The sequence below is a fragment of the Emys orbicularis genome, chromosome 3, assembly GCF_028017835.1.
Source record: "Emys orbicularis isolate rEmyOrb1 chromosome 3, rEmyOrb1.hap1, whole genome shotgun sequence".
Lineage (NCBI taxonomy): Eukaryota > Metazoa > Chordata > Testudines > Emydidae > Emys > Emys orbicularis.
In genome coordinates, this window is record NC_088685.1 from 5,133,424 (window position 1) to 5,154,895 (window position 21,472).

At 50.1% G+C, this 21,472-nt stretch overlaps 1 protein-coding gene across 1 annotated transcript in view; it reads right to left on the minus strand.

Annotated features, from left to right (window-relative positions):
• The window catches only part of LOC135876521 (nuclear GTPase SLIP-GC-like), a 115,430-nt gene that overhangs the window by 68,594 nt on the left and 25,364 nt on the right, over positions 1-21,472 (minus strand). Inside the window, exons 3-4 of the mRNA XM_065401783.1 lie at positions 14,611-14,712; positions 3,968-4,073 (exon numbers count right to left, since the gene is read on the minus strand). Of these exons, the coding sequence (XP_065257855.1) occupies positions 3,968-4,073; positions 14,611-14,712 (208 nt within the window). The remainder of the gene's footprint in view (positions 1-3,967; positions 4,074-14,610; positions 14,713-21,472) is intronic.

Genomic DNA, 21,472 nt, shown 5'->3' on the forward strand with positions numbered 1-21,472 from the left:
CCCGATTAGCCCTCCCAGACACCCTCCTCTCTGAGCCCCAACTACCTACACCTGGATCCCCACCTAAATGAACCCCACCTCCCCTGCACCTAGACCCCCCCTGCTGAGCCCCAAACACGTTCACCTGGATCCCCTGCAGAGTCCCATTGCCCCTGCACCTGGAACCCTTCTGTGCATCCAGACCTCCCACTGAGCCACCCGCACCCAGAGTGCCCCACAGAGAACTCTCTTACCCCCACCTGGATCCCCCCACAGTAAGTCCCTCTGCACTTGCAGCCTGCTGCTGGGCTGAGACTGCTCACCCACACCTGTGCCTGGCACAGGGGGACAGGGCCCCAAGGTGTTTCTGGGGCAGGCTTGGCCCTTGCACTGTGTCAGGATTGGGTGCAGCCTCACTGCCGAGTCCCTGTCTCGGGGTGGGGTGGGGGGAGGCTGCAGGGTATTCTCCCACCTCCATGCAGCCAGTGGCCTGTGCTCCCCTCTGCCATGTTGGAGCCTCCACATTTATTTATTGACAAATAAAATTTGCAGAATTTTAAGATATTGTGCGCAGAATTTTTAATGTTTTGGTGCAGAATCCCCTCAGGAATATGGGGTGCTGTGCAGCTGTGACGGTGGGTCTGTGAGGAAGGGGGTGGGCAGTGGGGAGGTCTGTGGGCGGGGGGCGCTGGGCGAGCGGTGTGGTGTGCAGGGTGCTGTGCAGTTGTGGTGGGAGGCCAGCGGGGGAGGTCTCTGGGAGGGGTGGGGGCTGGGCATAGAGATCTGTGCTGGAGGTCTCTGGGCGAGGAGGTGCTGGGCATAAGGGTGGGGCACTGGGCAGGGGGCGGTGTGGTGTGGGCCCGCCCTCAAGGGGAAGGGGCACGCTGGCAGCACAGGGCTGGGCAGGCCAGTGTGCGTCTGGCAGCTGCAGGTTCGTAAACAGTGCCCTCCTGCTGGGCTGCGCGGAGCGGGCTGCTCCCGCCGCACTGTGTCTCATTGCCCCCAGCCCGCCCTTCGCTCTGGAAACTGACCATCCCACCCCCCGGCACCTTGCCCCATGGGGGCCCACAAATATGTTTGGCACCGGACCCACAAAAAGTTAATCTGGCTCTGCTGCCAGCCACTGCTGATTGGCCGGCTAACAGCAGCTGGGAGGGTAAAAGGGCTGGGAGGCGGAGGGTGGGTGGCTAACAGAGGAGTGAGCAGTAGGGTTACCATATTTCAGCAAGCAAAAAAGAGGACGGGAGGAGCCCCGCCCTAGCCCCGCCCCTGCCCCTTCCACTCCCTCCCACTTCCCGCCCCCCTCAGAACCCCCAACCCTCCCCCCGCTCCTTGTCCCCTGACTGCCCCCTCCTGGGACCCCTGCCCCTAACTGCCCCCCAGGACTCCACCCCCTACCTAAGCCTCCCTGCTCCTTGTTCCCTGACTGCCCCCTCCTGAGCCCCCCCCATCCTAACTGGCCCCCTAGGACCCTACCCCTTACCTGTCCCCTGACTGCCCCAACCCTTATCCACACCCCCACCCCCAGACAGACCCCCAGGACTCCCACACCCCATCCAACCACTCCCCACCCCCTGACAGCCCCCCCCCCAGAACTCCTGACCCATCTAAACCCCTCTGCTCCCTGTCCCCTGACTGCTCTGATCCCTCTCCCCACCCCTGCCAGCCCCCCCAGAACTCCCGACCCACCTAAACCCCTCTGCTCCCTGTCCCCTGACTGCTCCGATCCCTCTCCCCACCCCTGCCCCCTGACAGCTCTGATCCCTCTCCCCACCCCTGCCCCCTGACAGCCCCCCCCCAGAACTCCCAAACACCTCCCCCCCACTCCTTGTCCCCTGACTACCCCTCCTGGGACCCCTGCTCCTAACTGCCCCCCAGGACTCCACCCCCTACCTAAGTGTCCCTGTTCCTTGTCCCCTAACTGCCCCCTCCTGAGACCCTACCCCCTACCTGTACCCTGACTGCCCAAAACCTTATCCACACCCCCACCCCAGAAAGCCCCCCCCAGAACTCCCAACCCCCCCCCCACTCCCTGTCTCTTGACTGCCCCCTCCAGAACCTCCCTGCCCCTTCTCCGACCCCCTGGCCCCCTTACCCTGCCGCTCAGACCAGCGTGCCGGGGAGGAGGAGCAGGGGGAGGAGCTCCAGACTGCCAGTGCGAACTGCCGACTGGTGATCTGCGAATGCAGGGAGGGAGGAAGTGATCTCAGCTGCAGGGGAGAGGAGGGGGAAGCGGAGGAGGGGTTCTCTCTGGCTGTTGGAGCCCTATGTAAGCGGCACCTTCCAGCCGGCTGCCATGTCAGCAGCGCGCACTCCGATTGGGGGGGGAAGTCCGGACATTTACAGATTCCCCCCGGACGCTATTTTTAACTCTAAAAGCCGGACATGTCCGGGGGAATCCGGGGGAATGGTAACCCTAGTGAGCAGGCAGGAGAAAGGAACTCCTGTCAGCAGACTACTAGAGAGCTGCCCAGGGAGAACACCCCAGCAAGGGGCGAACAGGCCAACAGACCAAAGAGCCTGCAGAGGCCCGAGGGAAGGCAGGACGGAGCTCAGGGTACTCTCAGAATCAGCAAACCCAGACACTCCTTGTCGGCTTGAGGGCCCTGAGCTGGAACCCAGTGGAGTGGGTGGGCCTGGGTTCCCCTACCAGCCCCCCGACAGACCTGAGAACAGAGAGGCTTTCCAGGTTCCTGGACACCAGCCCTGCTGAGCTGAGTGAGCCAGAGCCAGGCCCTCCCCACGTTTGGCTGTGGGGACACCTGTGGAAGCAGGGAAAGAAAGAGAGGATTTAAGTGCAGCCATTTAAGTGTAAGAGACAGAGCAACTGTTCTGTCAAGTCTTAGCCTAATATCACGAGACCTGTAGACGCAGGGCTCACATCAGAAGCAAGTGGAAAACAGCAGAATAGTCAGTGTGACCTAGCCTTGAGATAACGATGTTTGAGAAGAGAAAGTGAGAAAATACTGGGATAGATAGCATATAGCCTAAATAAAATGCAGATGTTTTTAATTAATGCACGTCACAAAGAGGTATAAATGCTTGTGTGATTTTGCTTGTACTTTGGAGAAACTGAGGCAGAGATGCTCTGTCAGCTGTGTTCTTCCCTTGCAATTGCATGTCCTAAATAAAGCTGTCTCTGATTTTGTTGCTTTCAACCTGAGAGTGGAGTTTGTTTGTTCCACACACCTTTGCACTGACGCACCACCTTACGGTCTGACTCAGGTCTGCGTACTGCAGTACGGACGTGTCAACACGGTTGTGAGTCCTGAGTCCAGCCATCCTAAACCTGGGTTTACAATGCCATGTGGAGGCACAAGCGCAGGCTTGGAAACAATGACTCTCTTGGCGTTGGTCCCACAGACCCAGGTTTACAATGCAGTGTAGACATACCCCTAATGGCCTTATTCTCCCCATGTCATCCTGTTCAGGCAGCGGGGCCCAATCCCACACTGGGAGCATCCCCAGAGAGCCGTGTAAGCCCAGAGAAGCCTGTGCAAAGGCCCTGAGCCGCCATACCAGCTCTTTGCTTCTCCTTGGTTCCTGAGCAGCAACATTCTATAAAACCTGCACCATTAGGGATGCCTCCTGGCCACAGTTTCCTCTTGGAGCCCTGGGGGGAGACCCATGTGGGGAAGGTATCTGTAGTGGGGTTCTCTTTTCCAGTAGCTCTACAGGGATGGGGAATGAACTGTCCCTGCAGCAGGGACATCCCAGAATTGCCTCTGAAGCAGCTGGTGCTGCCTCTGTCAGAAAATAGGACCCTGGTCTAGAGGGACCATGGTCTGATCCAGTTTGTCAATTCCCATGGTGCTATCTAGACACAGGCCTGCACCAGAACCCTGCAAATGCAGGAGGAGTTCAGAGCCAGATCTGCACATTGCGACATGGGTCTGTCCATAGAGCAGGTAAGCAGAGCCCTATGTGAGTGTAGGCTGGGGTGTCTAAATCATTAGGCTTTAAGGGAGAAATTGGGCTGCAGACTCACTTGAGATATTTAATCTCGTCAGACATATTATCCTGGGACAGAGAGTTGGTCAGCTTCTTGTACGTAGTGTTCAGAACTTTTCGGATCCTGGATTCCATATTTTCATCTGGAAGGAGGAGTACATGTTAGGAGTACATGTTACATGTTAGGAATATACTCAGCTCTCACCAGCTAAGCAGCATTGTGCCTGGTCAGGCAAGGAGGGGAGACCTCCCAGGAAAACCCAGGATGCTACAGGAAATGGCAACGGTGATTCAATAGACGGCTCTTCATCCCTATGAGCCCCAGTGCTCCAGCATGGTTCTGCGGGTGCTGTGCTACCAGACCAGTGGTTCTCAACCCGCAGCCTACAGGCCGCTTGCAGCCCAGACAGCGCACAGCTGCAACCCACGTGCCATCCTCAGGGCCATACAGGTAGTATATATATTGTCTGCCTTGCCCCAACTCAGAGAAGTCAATGGAAAACCATCAAAGACAAACTATAAACCTCCAAACCACTTGGAAGGGGAAAGGAACAATACGGCAATGAAGGAATGGCCCTGCCTGTGAATAAAGACAAAAGACTGATTCAGTAAATCATAGGATGAGTGGGGGAGGTTCATGGAAGACTTGGTCCTGGCTACTTGGGACAAGCAAGTGCTGCAAAAGACAGAACTTTGGGGTGAGACTCTACTCTATTAGCTAGGAAAGGTAACTATTAGTAAGTGTAGACCCTAGTTCATGTCCTATGATTTTGTTTGATATGAAACCATTTGTTTCCATCACTAACACTTGTTTCCAGTTGAATCTCTAGTCTTTCTGAAACTAATTCCCTTTTGTTTCACTATGATTAGGGCCCTACCAAATTCACGGCCATGAAAAACGCGTCATGGACCGTGAAATCTGGTTTTGTGTGTGCTTTTACCCTGTACTATACAGATTTCACGGGGGACACCAGCGTTTCTCAAATCGGGGGTCCTGACCCAAAAAGGAGTTGTGTGTGGGGGGGTCCAGGTTATATTAGGGGGGGTCGCAGTATTGCCACCCTTACTTCTGTGCTGTCTTCAGAGCTGGGTAGCCAGAGAGCGGCAGCTGTTGGCCGGGCACCCAGCTTTGAAGGCAGCGCCCTGCCAGCTGCCTTCAAAGTGGGGGGGGGGAGCTCCTTTTGATGGACACCCAGACAGCTAGTTAGCTGTAAAATCCCTCCTGGTAGCTGTTCTTTATTTGCTTTACCAGTAAAGGGTTAAAAAGTCCCCCAGATAAAGAAAAAAAGTGGGCACCTGACCGAAAGAGCCAATGGGAAGGTAGAACGTTTTAAAATTGGGAAAGAAACTTCCCCTTTGTCTGTTCTCTCTGGGCTGAAGGGTCAGAGCAGCTAAGCCAGGTATGATTACAAGTCATCAGATCATGCCTAGAACTACTTATCTGAACTCCAATGTGTAACTAGATCAGAATGTTTAGCTAGATGCAATTAGGGTTATTTCTTTTATTTCTTATTGGCTTGTGGACTCCTGCGGGCTAAGCCCTGATGCTTTTGTTTGCTTGTCACCTTTAAGCTGAACCCCCAAGCAAGCTAGTTTGAGTGTTGATCTTTGGAATTGCTCTTTTAAAATCTAGCAAAAGCCTCAGTTCCAGATCATAGAATCACAGAATATCAGGGTTGGAAGGGACCTCAGGAGGTATCTAGTCCAACCCCCTGCTCAAATACCTTTGTTATTACTCCAAAGGTAATAACAAAATGTTTTTTAAGTACATCAGAAGCAGGAAGCCTGCTAAACAACCAGTGGGGCCCCTTGACGATGAAAATACAAAAGGAGCGCTTAAAGATGATAAAGTCATTGCGGAGAAACTAAATGGATTCTTTGCTTCAGTCTTCACGGCTGAGGATGTTAGGGAGATTCCCAAACCTGAGCTGGCTTTTGTAGGTGACAAATCTGAGGAACTGTCACAGATTGAAGTATCACGAGAGGAGGTTTTGGAATTAATTGATAAACTCAACATTAACAAGTCACCGGGACCAGATGGCATTCACCCAAGAGTTCTGAAAGAACTCAAATGTGAAGTTGCGGAACTATTAACTAAGGTTTGTAACCTGTCCTTTAAATCGGCTTCGGTACCCAATGACTGGAAGTTAGCTAATGTAACGCCAATATTTAAAAAGGGCTCTAGGGGTGATCCCGGCAATTACAGACCGGTAAGTCTAACGTCAGTACCGGGCAAATTAGTTGAAACAATAGTAAAGAACAAAATTGTCAGACACATAGAAAAACATAAACTCTTGAGCAATAGTCAACATGGTTTCTGTAAAGGGAAATCGTGTCTTACTAATCTATTAGAGTTCTTTGAAGGGGGTCAACAAACATGTGGACAAGGGGGATCCGGTGGACATAGTGTACTTAGATTTCCAGAAAGCCTTTGACAAGGTCCCTCACCAAAGGCTCTTACGTAAATTAAGCTGTCATGGGATAAAAGGGAAGGTCCTTTCATGGATTGAGAACTGGTTAAAGGACAGGGAACAAAGGGTAGGAATTAATGGTAAATTCTCAGAATGGACAGGGGTAACTAGTGGTGTTCCCCAAGGGTCAGTCCTAGGACCAATCCTATTCAATTTATTCATAAATGATCTGGAGAAAGGGGTAAACAGTGAGGTGGCAAAGTTTGCAGATGATACTAAACTACTCAAGATAGTTAAGACCAAAGCAGATTGTGAAGAACTTCAAAAAGATCTCACAAAACTAAGTGATTGGGCAGCAAAATGGCAAATGAAATTTAATGTGGATAAATGTAAAGTAATGCACATTGGAAAAAATAACCCCAACTATACATACAACATGATGGGGGGTAATTTAGCTACAACGAGTCAGGAAAAAGATCTTGGCGTCATCGTGGATAGTTCTCTAAAGATGTCCACGCAGTGTGCAGAGGCGGTCAAAAAAGCAAACAGGATGTTAGGAATCATTAAAAAGGGGATAGAGAATAAGACTGAGAATATATTATTGCCCTTATATAAATCCATGGTACGCCCACATCTCGAATACTGTGTACAGATGTGGTCTCCTCACCTCAAAAAAGATATTCTAGCACTAGAAAAGGTTCAGAAAAGAGCAACTAAAATGATTAAGGGTTTAGAGAGGGTCCCATATGAGGAAAGATTAAAGAGGCTAGGACTCTTCAGTTTGGAAAAGAGAAGACTAAGGGGGGACATGATAGAGGTATATAAAATCATGAGTGATGTTGAGAAAGTGGATAAGGAAAAGTTATTTACTTATTCCCATAATACAAGAACTAGGGGTCACCAAATGAAATTAATAGGCAGCAGGTTTAAAACAAATAAAAGGAAGTTCTTCTTCACGCAGCGCACAGTCAACTTGTGGAACTCCTTACCTGAGGAGGTTGTGAAGGCTAGGACTATAACAATGTTTAAAAGGGGACTGGATAAATTCATGGTGGCTAAGTCCATAAATGGCTATTAGCCAGGATGGGTAAGAATGGTGTCCCTAGCCTCTGTTCGTCAGAGGATGGAGATGGATGGCAGGAGAGAGATCACTTGATCATTGCCTGTTAGGTTCACTCCCTCTGGGGCACCTGGCATTGGCCACTGTCGGTAGACAGATACTGGGCTAGATGGACCTTTGGTCTGACCCAGTACGGCCTTTCTTATGTTCTTATGTTCAAAGCAGGACCAACCCCAACTAAATCATCCCAGCCAGGGCTTTGTCAAGCCTGACCTTAAAAACCTCTAAGGAAGGAGATTCCACCACCTCCCTAGGTAACCCATTCCAGTGCTTCACCACCCTCCTAGTGAAACAGTGTTTCCTAATATCCAACCTAGACCTCCCCCACTTCAACTTGAGACCATTGCTCCTTGTTCTGTCATCTGCTACCACTGAACACAGTCTAGATCCATCCTCTTTGGAACCCCCTTTCAGGTAGTTGAAAGCAGCTATCAAATCCCCCCTCATTCTTCTCTTCTGCAGACTAAACAATCCCAGTTCCCTCAGCCTCTCCTCATAAGGCATGTGCCCCAACCCCCTAATTATTTTCGTTGCCCTCCGCTGGACTCTCTCCAATTTGTCCACATCCCTTCTGTAGTGGGGGGCCCGAAACTGGACACAATACTCCAGATGTGGCCTCACCAATGCTGAATAGACGGGAATAATCACTTCCCTCAGTCTGCTGGCAATGCTCATACTAATACAGCCCAATATGCTGTTGGCCTTCTTGGCAACAAGGGCACACTGTTGACTCATATCCAGCTTCTCGTCCTCTATAACCCCTAGGTCCTTTTCTGCAGAACTGCTTCCTAGCCATTCGGTTCCTAGTCTGTAACAGTGCATGGGATTCTTCCGTCCTAAGTGCAGGACTCTGCATTTGTCCTTGTTGAACCTCATCAGGTTTCTTTTGGCCCAATCCTCTAATTTGTCTAGGTCCCTCTGTATCCTGTCCCTACCCTCCAGTGTATCTACCACTCCTCCCAGTTTAGTGTCATCTGCAAACTTGCTAAGAGTGCAGTCCACACCATCCTCCAGATCATTAATGAAGATATTGAACAAAACCGGCCCCAGGACCGACCCCTGGGGCACTCCACTTGAAATCGGCTGCCAACTAGACATGGAGCCGTTGATCACTACCCGTTGAGCCCGACGATCTAGCCAGCTTTCTATCCACCTTATAGTCCATTCATCCAATCCATACTTCTTTAACTTGCTGGCAAGAATACTGTGGGAGACTGTATCAAAAGCTTTGCAAAAGTCAAGGAATAACACATCCACTGCTTTCTCCTCATCCACAGAGCCAGTTATCTCGTCATAGAAGGCAATTAGGTTAGTCAGGCATGACTTGCCCTTGGTGAATCCATGCTGACTGTTCCTGATCACTTTCCTCTCCTCTAAGTGCTTCAGAATTGATTCCTTGAGGACCTGCTCCATGATTTTTCCAGGGACTGAGGTAAGGCTGACTGGCCTGTAGTTCCCAGGATCCTCCTTCTTCCCTTTTTTAAAGATGGGCACTACATTAGCCTTTTTCCAGTCATCCGGGACCTCCCCCGATCGCCATGAGTTTTCAAAGATAATGGCCAATGGCTCCGCAATCACATCCGCCAACTCCTTTAGCACCCTCGGATGCAGCGCATCCGGCCCCATGGACTTGTGCTCGTCCAGTTTTTCTAAATAGTACCAAACCACTTCTTTCTCCACCGAGGGCTGGTCACCTTCTCCCCATATTGTGCTGCCCAGTGCAGCAGTCTGGGAGCTGACCTTGTTCGTGAAGACAGAGGCAAAAAAATCATTGAGTACATTAGCTTTTTTCACATCCTCTGTTACTAGTTTGCCTCCCTCATTCAGTAAGGGGCCCACACTTTCCTTGACTTTCTTCTTGTTGCTAACGTACCTGAAGAAGCCCTTCTTGTTACTCTTAACATCTCTTGCTAGCTACAACTCCAAGTGTGATTTGGCCTTCCTGATTTCACTCCTGCATGCCTGAGCAATATTTTTATACTCCTCCCTGGTCATTTGTCCCATCTTCCACTTCTTGTAAGCCTCTTTTTTGCGTTTAAGGTCAGCAAGGATTTCACTGTTAAGCCAAGCTGGTCGCCTGCCATATTTACTGTTCTTTCTACACATTGGGATGGTTTTTTCCTGCAACCTCAATCATGATTCTTTAAAATACAGCCAGCTCTCCTGGACTCCTTTCCCCCTCATGTTATTCTCCCAGGGGATCCTGCCCATCAGTTCCCTGAGGGAGTCAAAGTCTGCTTTTCTGAAGTCCAGGGTCCATATTCTGCTGCTCTCCTTTCTTCCTTGTGTCAGGATCCTGAACTCGACCATCTCATGGTCACTGCCTCCCAGGTTCCCATCCACTTTTGCTTCCCCTACTAATTCTTCCCGGTTTGTGAGCAGCAGGTCTAGAAGAGCTCTGCCCCTAGTTGGTTCCTCCAGCACTTGCACCAGGAAATTGTCCCCTACACTTTCCAAAAACTTCCTGGATTGTCTGTGCACCGCTGTATTGCTCTCCCAGCAGATATCAGGGTGATTAAAGTCTCCCATGAGAACCAGGGCCTGCGATCTAGTAACTTCTGCTAGTTGCCGGAAGAAAGCCTCGTCCACCTCATCCCCCTGGTCTGGTGGTCTATAGCAGACTCCCACCACAACATCACCCTTGTTGTTCACACTTCTAAACTTAATCCAGAGACTCTCAGGTTTTTCTGCGGTTTCATACCAGAGCTCTGAGCAGTCATACTCCTCTCTTACATACAGATGTATTTTCTTCCTTTTAGTTTTTAATAAAATTTACCTTTGTTCAGAACAGGATTGGATTTCTGGTGTCCTAACAGGTTTGTGCCTATGCTGATTGATTAGCTGGGGGCAACAGCTAATTTCCTGTGTTTTCTTTCTCAGCTCTTCCCTTAGGAGGAGGAGGTGAAAGGGCTGGAGGTACCCACAGGGAGGAATTCCCATGTGCTCCTTCCTGGGTTCAAAGGGTTTTTTTGCATTTAGGTGGTGGCAGCGTTTACCAAGCCAAGGTCAGAGAGAAGCTGTAACCTTGGCAGTGTAAAACAAGCCTGGAGTGGCCAGTATTAATTTTTTAAATCCTTGCGGGCCCCACTTCTGCACTCAGAGTGACAGAGTTGGGATTCAGCCTTGACAGTGGTAATACCTCAGAAGGATGAGGTAGACGAGGCTTTCTTCAGACGACTAAGTGAAGCTTCCAGATCACAGGCCCTGGTTCTCATGGGGGACTTCAATCACCCTGATATCTGCTGGGAGAGCAATACTGCAGTGCACAGACAATCCAGGAAGTTTTTGGAGAGTGCTGGGGACAACTTCCTGGTGCAAGTGCTGGAGGAACCAACTAGGGGCCGTGCTCCTCTTGACCTGCTGCTCACAAACAGGGAAGAATTGGTAGGGGAAGTAGAAGTGGGTGGCAACCTGGGCAGCAGTGACCATGAGATGGTCGAGTTCAGGATCCTGACAAAGGGAAGAAAGGAGAGTAGCAAAATACGGGCCCTGGATTTCAGAAAAGCATTCTTTGACTCCCTTAGGGAACTGATGGGCAGGATCCCCTGGAAGGCTAATATGAGGGGAAAGGAGTCCAGGAGAGCTGGCTGTATTTTAAAGAAGCCTTATTGATGGCTCAGAAACAAACCATCCCGATGTGCAGAAAGAATAGCAAACATGCAGGTGACCAGCTTGGCTTAACAGTGAAATCTTCGGTGAGCTTAAACTCAAAAAGGAAGCTTACAAGAAGTGGAAATTTGGACAGATGGCCAGGGAGGAGTATAAAAACATTGCTTGAGCATCTAGGGGTGTAATCAGGAAGGCCAAGGCACAGCTAGCAAGGGATGTGAAGGGTAACAAGAAAGGTTTATACACAGGTATGTTAGCAACAATAAGAAAGTCAGGGAAAGTGTGGGACCCTTACTGAATGGGGGAGGCAACCTAGTGAGAGACGATGTGGAAAAAGCTGAAGTACTCAATGCTTTTTTTGCCTCGGTCTTCACAGACAAGGTCAGCTCCCAGACTGTTGCACTGGGCAACAGAGTATGGGGAGGAGGTGAGCAGCCCTCAGTGGTGAAAGAACAGGTTAAGAACTATTTAGGAAAGCTGGACATGCACAAGTCCATGGGTCCAGATCTAATGCATCCAAGGATGCTGAGGGAGTTGGCTGATGTGATAGCAGAGCCATTGCCCATCATCTTTGAAAATTCGTGGGGATCAGGGGAGGTCCCGGACGATTGGAAAAAGGCAAATATAGTGCCCATCTTTAAAAAAGGGAAGAAAGAGAACCTGGGGAACTACAGACCGGTCAGCCTCACTTCAGTCCCCAGCAAAATCGTGTAGAAGGTCCTCAAGGAATCCATTCTGAAGCACTTGGAGAGGAGGGTGATCAAGAACAGTCAACATGGATTCACCAAGGGCAAGTCGTGCCTGACCAACCTGATTTGCCTTTTATGATGAGATAACTGGCTCTGTGGATATGGGGAAAGCGGTGGATGTGATATATCTTGACTTTAGAAAAGCTTTTGATGCGGTCTCCCACAGTATTCTTGCCAGCAAGTTAAAGAAGAATGGATTGGATGAATGGACTATAAGGTGAATAGAACGCTGGCTAGATTATCGGGCTCAATGGGTAGTGATCAACGGCTCGATGTCTAGTTGGCAGCCGGTATCAAGCGGAGTGCCCCAGGGGTCTGTCCTGGGGCTGGTTTTGTTCAACATCTTTATTAATGATCTGGATGATAGGATGGATTGCACCCTCAGCAAGTTTGCAGATGACACTAAGCTGTGGGGAGAGGTAGATAAGCTGCAGGGTAGGGATAGGGTCCAGAGTGACCTAGACAAATTGGAGGATTGGGCCAAAAGAAATATGATGAGGTTCAACAAGGACAAGTGCAGAGTCCTGCACTTAGGAAGGAAGAATCCCATTCACTGTTACAGACTAGGGACCGAGTGGCTAAGCAGCAGTTCTGCAGAAAAGGACCTGGGGATTACAGTGAACGAGAAGCTGGATATGAGTCAGCAGTATTCCCTTGTTGCCAAGAAGGCCAACAGCATATTGGGCTGTATTAGTATGAGCATTGCCAGCAGACTGAGGGAAGTGATTATTCCCGTCTATTCAGCATTGGTGAGGCCACATCTGGAGTATTGTGTCCAGTTTCGGGCCCCCCACTACAGAAGGGATGTGGACAAATTGGAGAGAGTCCAGCGGAGGGCAACGAAAATAATTAGGGGGTTGGGGCACATGCCTTATGAGGAGAGGCTGAGGGAACTGGGATTGTTTAGTCTGCAGAAGAGAAGAGTGAGGAGGGATTTGACAGCAACCTTCAACTACCTGAAGGGGGATTCCAAAGAGGAGGGAGCTCGGCTGTTCTCAGTGGTACCAGAAGACAGAACAAGGAGCAATGGTCTCAAGTTGCAGTGGGGGAGGTCTAGGTTGGATATTAGGAAACACTGTTTCACTAGGAGGGTGGTGAAGCACTGGAATGGGTTATCTAGGGAGGTGGTGGAATCTCCTTCCTTAGAGGTTTTTAAGGCCCGGCTTGACAAAGCCCTGGCTGGGATGATTTAGTTGGTGTTGGTCCTGCTTTGAGCAGGGGGTTGGACTAGATGACCACCTGAGGTCTCTTCCAACCCTAATCTTCTATGCAGATGATACCAAACTGGGAGGGATTGCAACTGCTTTGGAGGATAGGGTCATAATTCAAAATGATCTCGACAAATTGGAGAAATGGTCTGAGGTAAACAGGATGAAGTTTAACAGAGAGAAATGCACGGTGCTCCACTTAGGAAGGAACAATCAGTTTCACACATACAGAATGGGAAGAGACTGTCTAGGAAGGAGTACGGCAGAAAGGGATCTAGGGGTTATAGTGGACCACAAGCTAAATATGAGTCAACAGTGTGATGCTGTTGCAAAAAAAGCAAACATGATTTTGGGATGCATTAACAGGTGTGTTGTGAGCAAGACATGAGACGTCATTCTTCCGCTTTACTCTGCGCTGGTTAGGCCTCAACTGGAGTTCTGGGCACTGCATTTCAAGAAAGATGTGGAGAAATTGGAGAGGGTCCAGAGAAGAGCAACAAGAATGATTAAAGGTCTTGGGAACATGATCTATGAAGGAAGGCTGAAAGAATTGGGTTTGTTTAGTTTGGAAAAGAGAAGACTGAGAGGGGACATGATAGCAGTTTTCAGGTATCTAAAAGGGTGTCATAACGAGGAGGGAGAAAACTTGTTCACCTTAACTTCTAAGGATAGAACAAGAAGCAATGGGCTTAAACTGCAGCAAGGGAGGTTTAGGTTGGACATTAGGAAAAAGTTCCTAACTGTCAGGGTGGTTCCTAACTGTCTGGAGATATTTAAGAGTAGGTTAGATAAATGTCTGTCAGGGATGGTCTAGACAGTATTTGGTCCTGCCATGAGGGCAGGGGACTGGACTCGATGACCTCTCCAGGTCCCTTCCAGTCCTAGAATCTATGAATCTATGATTCTAATTATAACACTGTGAAATTTCAGACTCATGACATGTATGATTTTTAAAATCCTATGACTGTGAAATTGACCAAAATGGTCCGTGAATTTGGAAGGGCCCTAACTATAATTGAACTCAAGAGCTGTGCGTGGTACAGGAGCGGTGGGCTAAGGTAAAACTGGGATACATTGTTCCTTTGGGAACAGAGGATCTGGGATTTCTGTGGGTATCCAGAGACCAGTGGGACACTTTGAAGGCACTTGTGGGCTGGCATGTGTCTATTGTCAGCCTGCAGGGCAAAGGCAGGGCTGGTGTAACCCAGAGGAGAGTGCTTGAGTGGCTGACAGGCTGGTCGTATTATAGCGTTAACGCCCAGCTGGCACAAGACTCCCTCACACTGGAAGCAGGTGGCAACAAGGTGACTCACAGCCCTGTGTGCCCTGAGAAGCATCACAACTTCCATGGGATGCTGCGGCCCTGATCCCCCCTGCTGCAAGTGCCATAGAGTAGCCACATGAACATGGGCCGGTGCAGCCTTGCACCCTAGCCCTGGGGAGGGAGAGCGGCTTCTGTACCCTCAACCACAGCTGGCAAAACTGGAGTCAGTCCTCTCTCCCCAAAGCCCCGTGTATTTCAGGCACATCCCGGCACAGCTCCCCAGTATCAGCAGGGACTGGGGGACGTTTTTCATACTTACAGGTTTTCAGGAACTCTTGCTCTTTCGGTACGAATGCTCGATACTTGTCCGAACTCCTCTTTTTCTTGGCAGGTGATTCATTTATATCTTCCCCCTCAGCACCTTTTCAGATTAAAAGGGCCTTCTCGTTAGTGTGATTGTGCTAGAGATGGACACCAGCTACAAGGCTCACTAATAAAAGACCTGAGGTTCAGTACAGATGGCATGCGGCGACACTGACCCATTTACTGGTATAAACCCAGCATTGTTATTTGCATGACAGTACTGCTAGAGGCCGAGACTGCGCTAGGTGCTGTACACACACTAAGATCTGGCTGCAGTTATTCATGCCTTTGTCACCTCTTGGCTGGGGTGCAATAAACCTGGGCCTGAAACCTTCAGCATTTAGGTTGCCTCAGTTACGCATGCTACCACGAGCTCATAATTCCTGTTCTCCGCTCCCTAAATTAGCTTCCCATAGAATCATAGAATATCAGGGTTGGAAGAGACCTCAGAAGATCATCTAGTCCAACCCCCTGCTCAAAGCAGGACCAATCCCCAACTAAATCATCCCAGCCAGGGCTTTGTCAGGCTGGGCCTTAAAAACCTCTAAGGATGGAGATTCCACCACCTCCCTAGGTAACCCATTCCAGTGCTTCACCACCCTCCTAGTGAAATAGTGATTCCTAATATACAATTTGACCTCTGTAGCGGAGCAGTTACCCCACTCCGGTAGAAAAAGGCTTCGACCTTGCTACACGTGGTGGAGAATGCAAGCACGGCCGCTCCACCCCTGATACAAGTTGACTGTGAGGACTAGGCAAGGTGTGCCGAGCTACAGGAAGGGACAATGAAGCCTGGGTATAGTGGGGCTTTTTTTTTGCGGAGGCCCCAGGAGCTACCCCTGGTTGGGGACAGGCGTCAGCGCCCTGGCGAAAGGGGGCTGACGACCCCCAGAGGCAAAGGGTATCCCTGCTGCATGGGATCTGGGAGACCCAAGAGGGACTCTGGGAGGTGCAGTGGGCCCTCCAGGAGCAATTGGGGCAGCTGGCAGGAGGGCAGTGTTAAGACTGCTGAGGCGAGAGTTCAGGAGGAACCGCCGAGAACCTGAGGAGAAGCCCAGCACCAGGGCCCGGAGGCTGGGCATGGAATGTAGGGCTTGTTATGCCTGTAAAAGGTGGGGACACTTAAAAAGGGATTGTCCCTACTGGGGTGGGGGTAGGGCACCTCACCCCGAGCAGGGACAGGGGCAAGTCCTGAAGACAGTCCGCCGGGTGAGGGAACCCAGGCAGCTACAGACATGTGGGCCTGTGGGCGACGAGGGCACATGCAGTGGACGTGCCCAGGCCCGAGGCGGAAGGTCCAGGTCAGTCCCAGCGAGAGGGTGGGACCCCAGATGGACCAGGAGAGGCCCAGGGCAGCAAAGAGGCGGGGAGCCTGCTGGGGCTGCCATACACTGGCCCACATTAGGAGGCACTGCCCCCTCGAGAGAACTGAGGGGTGGCTGAAGGAGGTGCCTGGGGACCTGGCAGGGGCGAAACTGGACAAGATGGAGGCGGCAGGAATAATGTCTGGTCGGTCATTGGGCCACCCACGAGAGGTGGCAGGTGGCAGAGGCAGAGGGGATGGAGGGGACCCAGTGAGAGGTCGGGACCCAGACTGTTGCCGAGCTGGTCTCAAATAAAGAAACTGAGACCGAGTGGGCCCAGCAAGAGGCCGGGACCCAGGTGGTAAAGGAGCAGGCCACCAATGGACCCAGACCCTAAAATTGGAGGGTCAGGGGGATGGATGCAGACCTGCGGGTGCAGCTGGAGACAGCGGAGCAGACCCGCCGAAAGGCACAGACGAACACCGGGGAAATGGCCAAAGTGTGGGAGGTGGTGGAAAAGAAGCGGGGGGCCCTAGAGGCGCAGCTTCAGGGAGCCCAAGGGAAGAGTCCCCCCTGCCCCCAGGGGTGGGGATTTTGAGGGTGTGTGTGTGTAGCAGGGCAGTTACCCCGCTCTGGTGGAAAGGCTAGGCTGATTGGGGAAGCAGCCACACCTGGCCCTGTTATAAGGGCTCAGGGAGGAGCTAAGTCAGTCAGTCTCTAGCTGTGGAAAGAGAAGCATCTAGCTGCCTGGGAGCAGGGTACCGGGAAAGGCAAGAGGAGCTGGGGAGCTGGCAACTCCCCAGGCTGAGGCCTTGGATAAGGCCAAAGGAGGTACTGGGGCTGCAGAGGTGCGGCCCAGAAATAGGCAGAGGCAGCTGGTCCAACCCCCTTGCCGATGATGAGTGGCCATTACAGACTGCAGTTTGCCCTAGTGAGAGGGGGCTAGATGACAACTGGCAGTAGCCACTGAGGCAAAGTGGGTGTAGAGGGGAGGGGGCTCACCTGGGAGGGGAGACCCAGAGTGTGGCTACTGCTCGGGCAGAACCCTGAGATAAAGGGCACCAGGATCCGGGAGGGACATGGGGGCCTGAGGCAGGTGAGCCACAGGTCGGCAGAGGGCGCTCCAAGGCTGGAAAAGAGCTAATTCCCAGGATGACCAGCAGGAGGTCCACACCAGTCAGTCTTTGACATCTCTACAACCTCCCCCACTGCAACTTGAGACCATGGCTTCTTGTTCCGTCATCTGCCACCACTGAGAACAGCCGAGCTCCATCCTCTTTGGAACCCCCCTTCAGGTAGTTGAAGGCTGCTATCAAATCCCCCCTCACTCTTCTCTTCTGCAGACTAAATAAGACGAGTTCCCTCAGCTTCTCCTCGTAAGTCATGTACCCCAGCCCCCTAATCATTTTCATTGCCCTCCGCTGGACTCTCACCAATTTGTCCATATCCTTTCTGTAGTGGGGGACCCAAAACTGGACACAATACTCCAGATGTGGCCTCACCAGTGCCGAATAGAGGGGAATAATCACTTCCCTCGATCTGCTGGCGATGCTCCTACTAATGCAGCCCAATATGCCGTTAGTCTTCTTGGCAACAAGGGCACACTGCTGACTCATATCCAGCTTCTTGTCCACTGTAATCCCCAGGTCCTTTTCTGCAGAACTGCCACTTAGCCAGTCGGTCCCCAGCCTGTTGCAGTGTATGGGATTCTTCCATCCTAAGTGCAGGACTCTGCACTTGTCCTTGTTGAACCTCATCATATTTCTTTTGGTCCAATCCTCCAATTTATCTAGGTCACTCTGGACCCTATCCCTACCCTCCAGCATATCTACCTCTCCCCCCATCTTAGTGTCATCTGTGAACTTGCTGAGGGTGCAGTCCATCCCATCATCCAGATCATTAATGAAGATGTTGAACAAAACCGGCCCCAGGACCGACCCCTGGGACACTCTGCTTGATACCGGCTGCCAACTAGACATTGAGCTATTGATCACTACCCATTGAGCCCGACAATCTAGCCGGCTTTCTATCCACCTTATAGTCCATTCATCCAATCCATACTTTTTTAACTTGCTGGCAAGAATATTGTGGGAGACCCTATCAAAAGCTTAGTTAAAGTTAAGATATATCACATCTACCTCTTTCCCCATATTCACAGAGTCAGTTATCTCATCATAGAAGGCAAGTCAGGTTGGTCAGGCATGACTTCCCCTTGGTTAATCCATGTTGACTGTTCCTGTTCACCTTCCTCTCCTCCAAGTGCTTCAAAATGGATTCCTTGAGGACCTGCTCCATGATTTTTCCAGGGACTGAGGTGAGGCTGTAGTTCCCCGGATTCTCTTTCTTCCCTTTTTTAAAGATGGGCACTATATTTGCCTTTTTCCAGTTATCTGGGACCTCCCCCGATCACCACGAGTTTTCAAAGATAATGGCCAATGGCTCTGCAATCACATCAGCCAACTCCCTCATCATCCTTGGATGCATTAGATCCGGCCCCATGGACTTGTGCATGAAGCCCTGTCAAGTTTAAGGTCTTGGTCCTTATCTTGAAGACGCTCCATGGCCTGGTCCCAAGATACCTAACAGACCCTCTAAAGCTCTGTGATGAAGACCGTGGTGGTCTGTAACTTCGCTCCTCTGGCCCAATGGAACTCTCAACTATACGAGCAAAGCTCGTCCGTGCAGCAGACTGAACTTTCCCTGGGGTGCTCCGGGACTGTGAAACGGAATCACCCAAGAACTGAAGACCATCACAAACCTCACCACTTACTGCTTCTTGTGTGAAGTGCATTTCTCTGACCTTGCCTTCTCTGTAGCATTAGGTATATTTAACAAATGATAAAGTGCTTAACTCTCCTTACTGTTAGAAAGCTTTCCTAATATCTAACCTAAATCTCCCTTTCTGCAGATTAAGCCATTTACTTTTTGTCCTACCTTCAGTGGATATGGAGAATGATTGCTCACCCTTCTCTTTATAACAGCCCTGAACATATTTGGAGACTTATCAGATCCCCCCTCAGGCTTCTTTTCTCAAGACTAAATAGGCCCATTTTTTTAACCTTTCCTCACAGGTCAGATTTTCTGAACTTCTGAATCTTTCTTCTTGTTCTTCTCTGGACTCTCCAGCTTGTCCACATCTTTCTTAAAGCACGGTGCCCAGAACTGCACACAAGACTCCAGCTGAGGCCTCACCAGTGTGGGGTAGAGCAGGACAGTTACCTCCCGTGTCTTACTTACAACACTCCTGTTTTTTCACAACTGCATCACACTGTTGACTCATATTCAGTTTGTGATCCACTGTAACACCCAGATCTTTTTCAGCAATATTACTGCCTAACTGGTGATGCCCCATTTTGTAGTTGTGCATTTCACTGTTTTCTTTCTAAGTGAAGTCCTTTGCAGTTGTCTTTACTGAATTTCATCTTGTTGAATTCAGACCAATTTTCCAATTTGTCAAGGTTATTTTGAATTCTAATTCTATCCTCCAGGTACTAGCAACCCATCCCAACTTGTTGTCATCCACAGATTTAAATCATACTCTCCACTCCATTATCCAAGTCATTAATAATAATATTGACTAATAAATGACCACTGTGGGACTACACTCAATACATCCTCTCAGTTTGACAGCAACCTACTGATAACTACTCTTTGAGTACGGTCTTTCAACCAGTTTTGCACCCACCTGATAGTAACTTCATCTAGAGTGACCACATTTCCCTAAAAAGCAACAGAGGGTCCTGTGGCACCTTTAAGACTAACAGAAGTACTGGAGCATAAGCTTTCGTGGGTGCATGCCCACTTCATCAGACACAAGTAATGGAAATTTCCAGAGGCAGGTATAAATCAGTATGGAGATAACGAGGTTAGTTCAATCAGGGAGGGTGAGGTGCTCTGCTAGCACTTGAGGTGTGAACAACAAGGGAGGAGAAACTGCTTCTGTAGTTGGATAGCCATTCACAGTCTTTGTTTAATCCTGATCTGATGGTGTCAAATTTGCAAATGAACTGGAGCTCAGCAGTTTCTCTTTGGAGTCTGGTCCTGAAGTTTTTTTGCTGTAAGATGGCTACCTTTACATCTGCTATTGTGTGGCCAGGGAGGCTGACGTGTTCTCCTACAGGTTTTTGTATATTACCATTCCTGATATCTGACTTGTGTCCATTTATCCTCTTGCGTAGTGACTGTCCAGTTTGGCCAATGTACATAGCAGAGGGGCATTGCTGGCACATGATGGCATATATAACATTGGTGGACGTGCAGGTGAATGAGCCGGTGATGTTGTAGCTGATCTGGTTAGGTCCTGTGATGGTGTTGCTGGTGTAGATATGTGGGCAGAGTTGGCATCGAGGTTTGTTGCATGGGTTGGTTCCTGAGTTAGAGTTGTTATGGTGCGGTGCGTGGTTGCTGGTGAGAATATGCTTAAGGTTGGCGGGTTGTCTGTGGGCGAGGACTGGCCTGCCTCCCAAGGTCTGTGAAAGTGAGGGATCATTGTCCAGGATGGGTTGTAGATCACTGATGATGCGTTAGAGAGGTTTAAGCTGAGGACTGTAGTTGATGGCCAGTGGAGTTCTGTTGGTTTCTTTTTTGGGCCTGTCTTGTAGCAGGAGGCTTCTGGGTACACATCTGGCTCTGTTGATTTGTTTCTTTATTTCCTTGTGTGGGTATCGTAGTTTTGAGAATGCTTGGTGAAGATCTTGTAGGTGTTGGTCTCTGTCTGAGGGGTTGGAGCAGATGCAGTTGTACCTCAGCGCTTGGTTGTAGACGATGGATCGTGTGGTGTGTCAGGGGTGGAAGCTGGAGGCATGAAGGTAGGCGTAGCAGTCGGTGGGTTTTCGGTATAGGGTGGTGTTAACGTGGCCATCGCTTATTTGTACTGTGGTGTCTAGGAAGTGGACCTCCCGTGTAGGTTGTACTTCTGTTAGTCTTAAAGGTGCCACAGGACCCTCTGTTGCTTTTTACAGATTCAGACTAACACGGCTACCCCTCTGATACTTGACACATTTCCCTAGTTTGCTTATGACTATGTCACAAGGTACTGAATCAGAAGCCTTACTAAAGTCAAGATATATCATGTGTACAGCTTCCCCCCATCCACTAGGCCAGTAACCCTGTCCAAGAAGGAAATTAGGTTGGTTTGGTATGAAGGCTTCTTGACAAATCCATGCTGGTTATTTCTTATAACCCTATTGTCCTCTAGGTGCGTACAAACTGATTGCTTAATAAGATGTTCCAGTATATCCCCAGGTATCGAAGTTAGGCTGACTGGTCTAGAATTCTTTGGTCCTTTTTCAGTATTGAAAAGTTGACTCCGACTTCTGATCAGCCCATGAGGCCAGCCTCCATCACCAACTTGTTAAATTTCCAAACAAGCCCCTTCCTCCCATGTTGCCCCTTATGCTTGGGAGAAGCTCTGTGTAAACATCTGCAAAACTACCTCATTATCCACCTGTGACACTCTGTACCTTGGGGGACCACCCTGCACCCACATGTTCATCCTTATAATACGATTGTGTG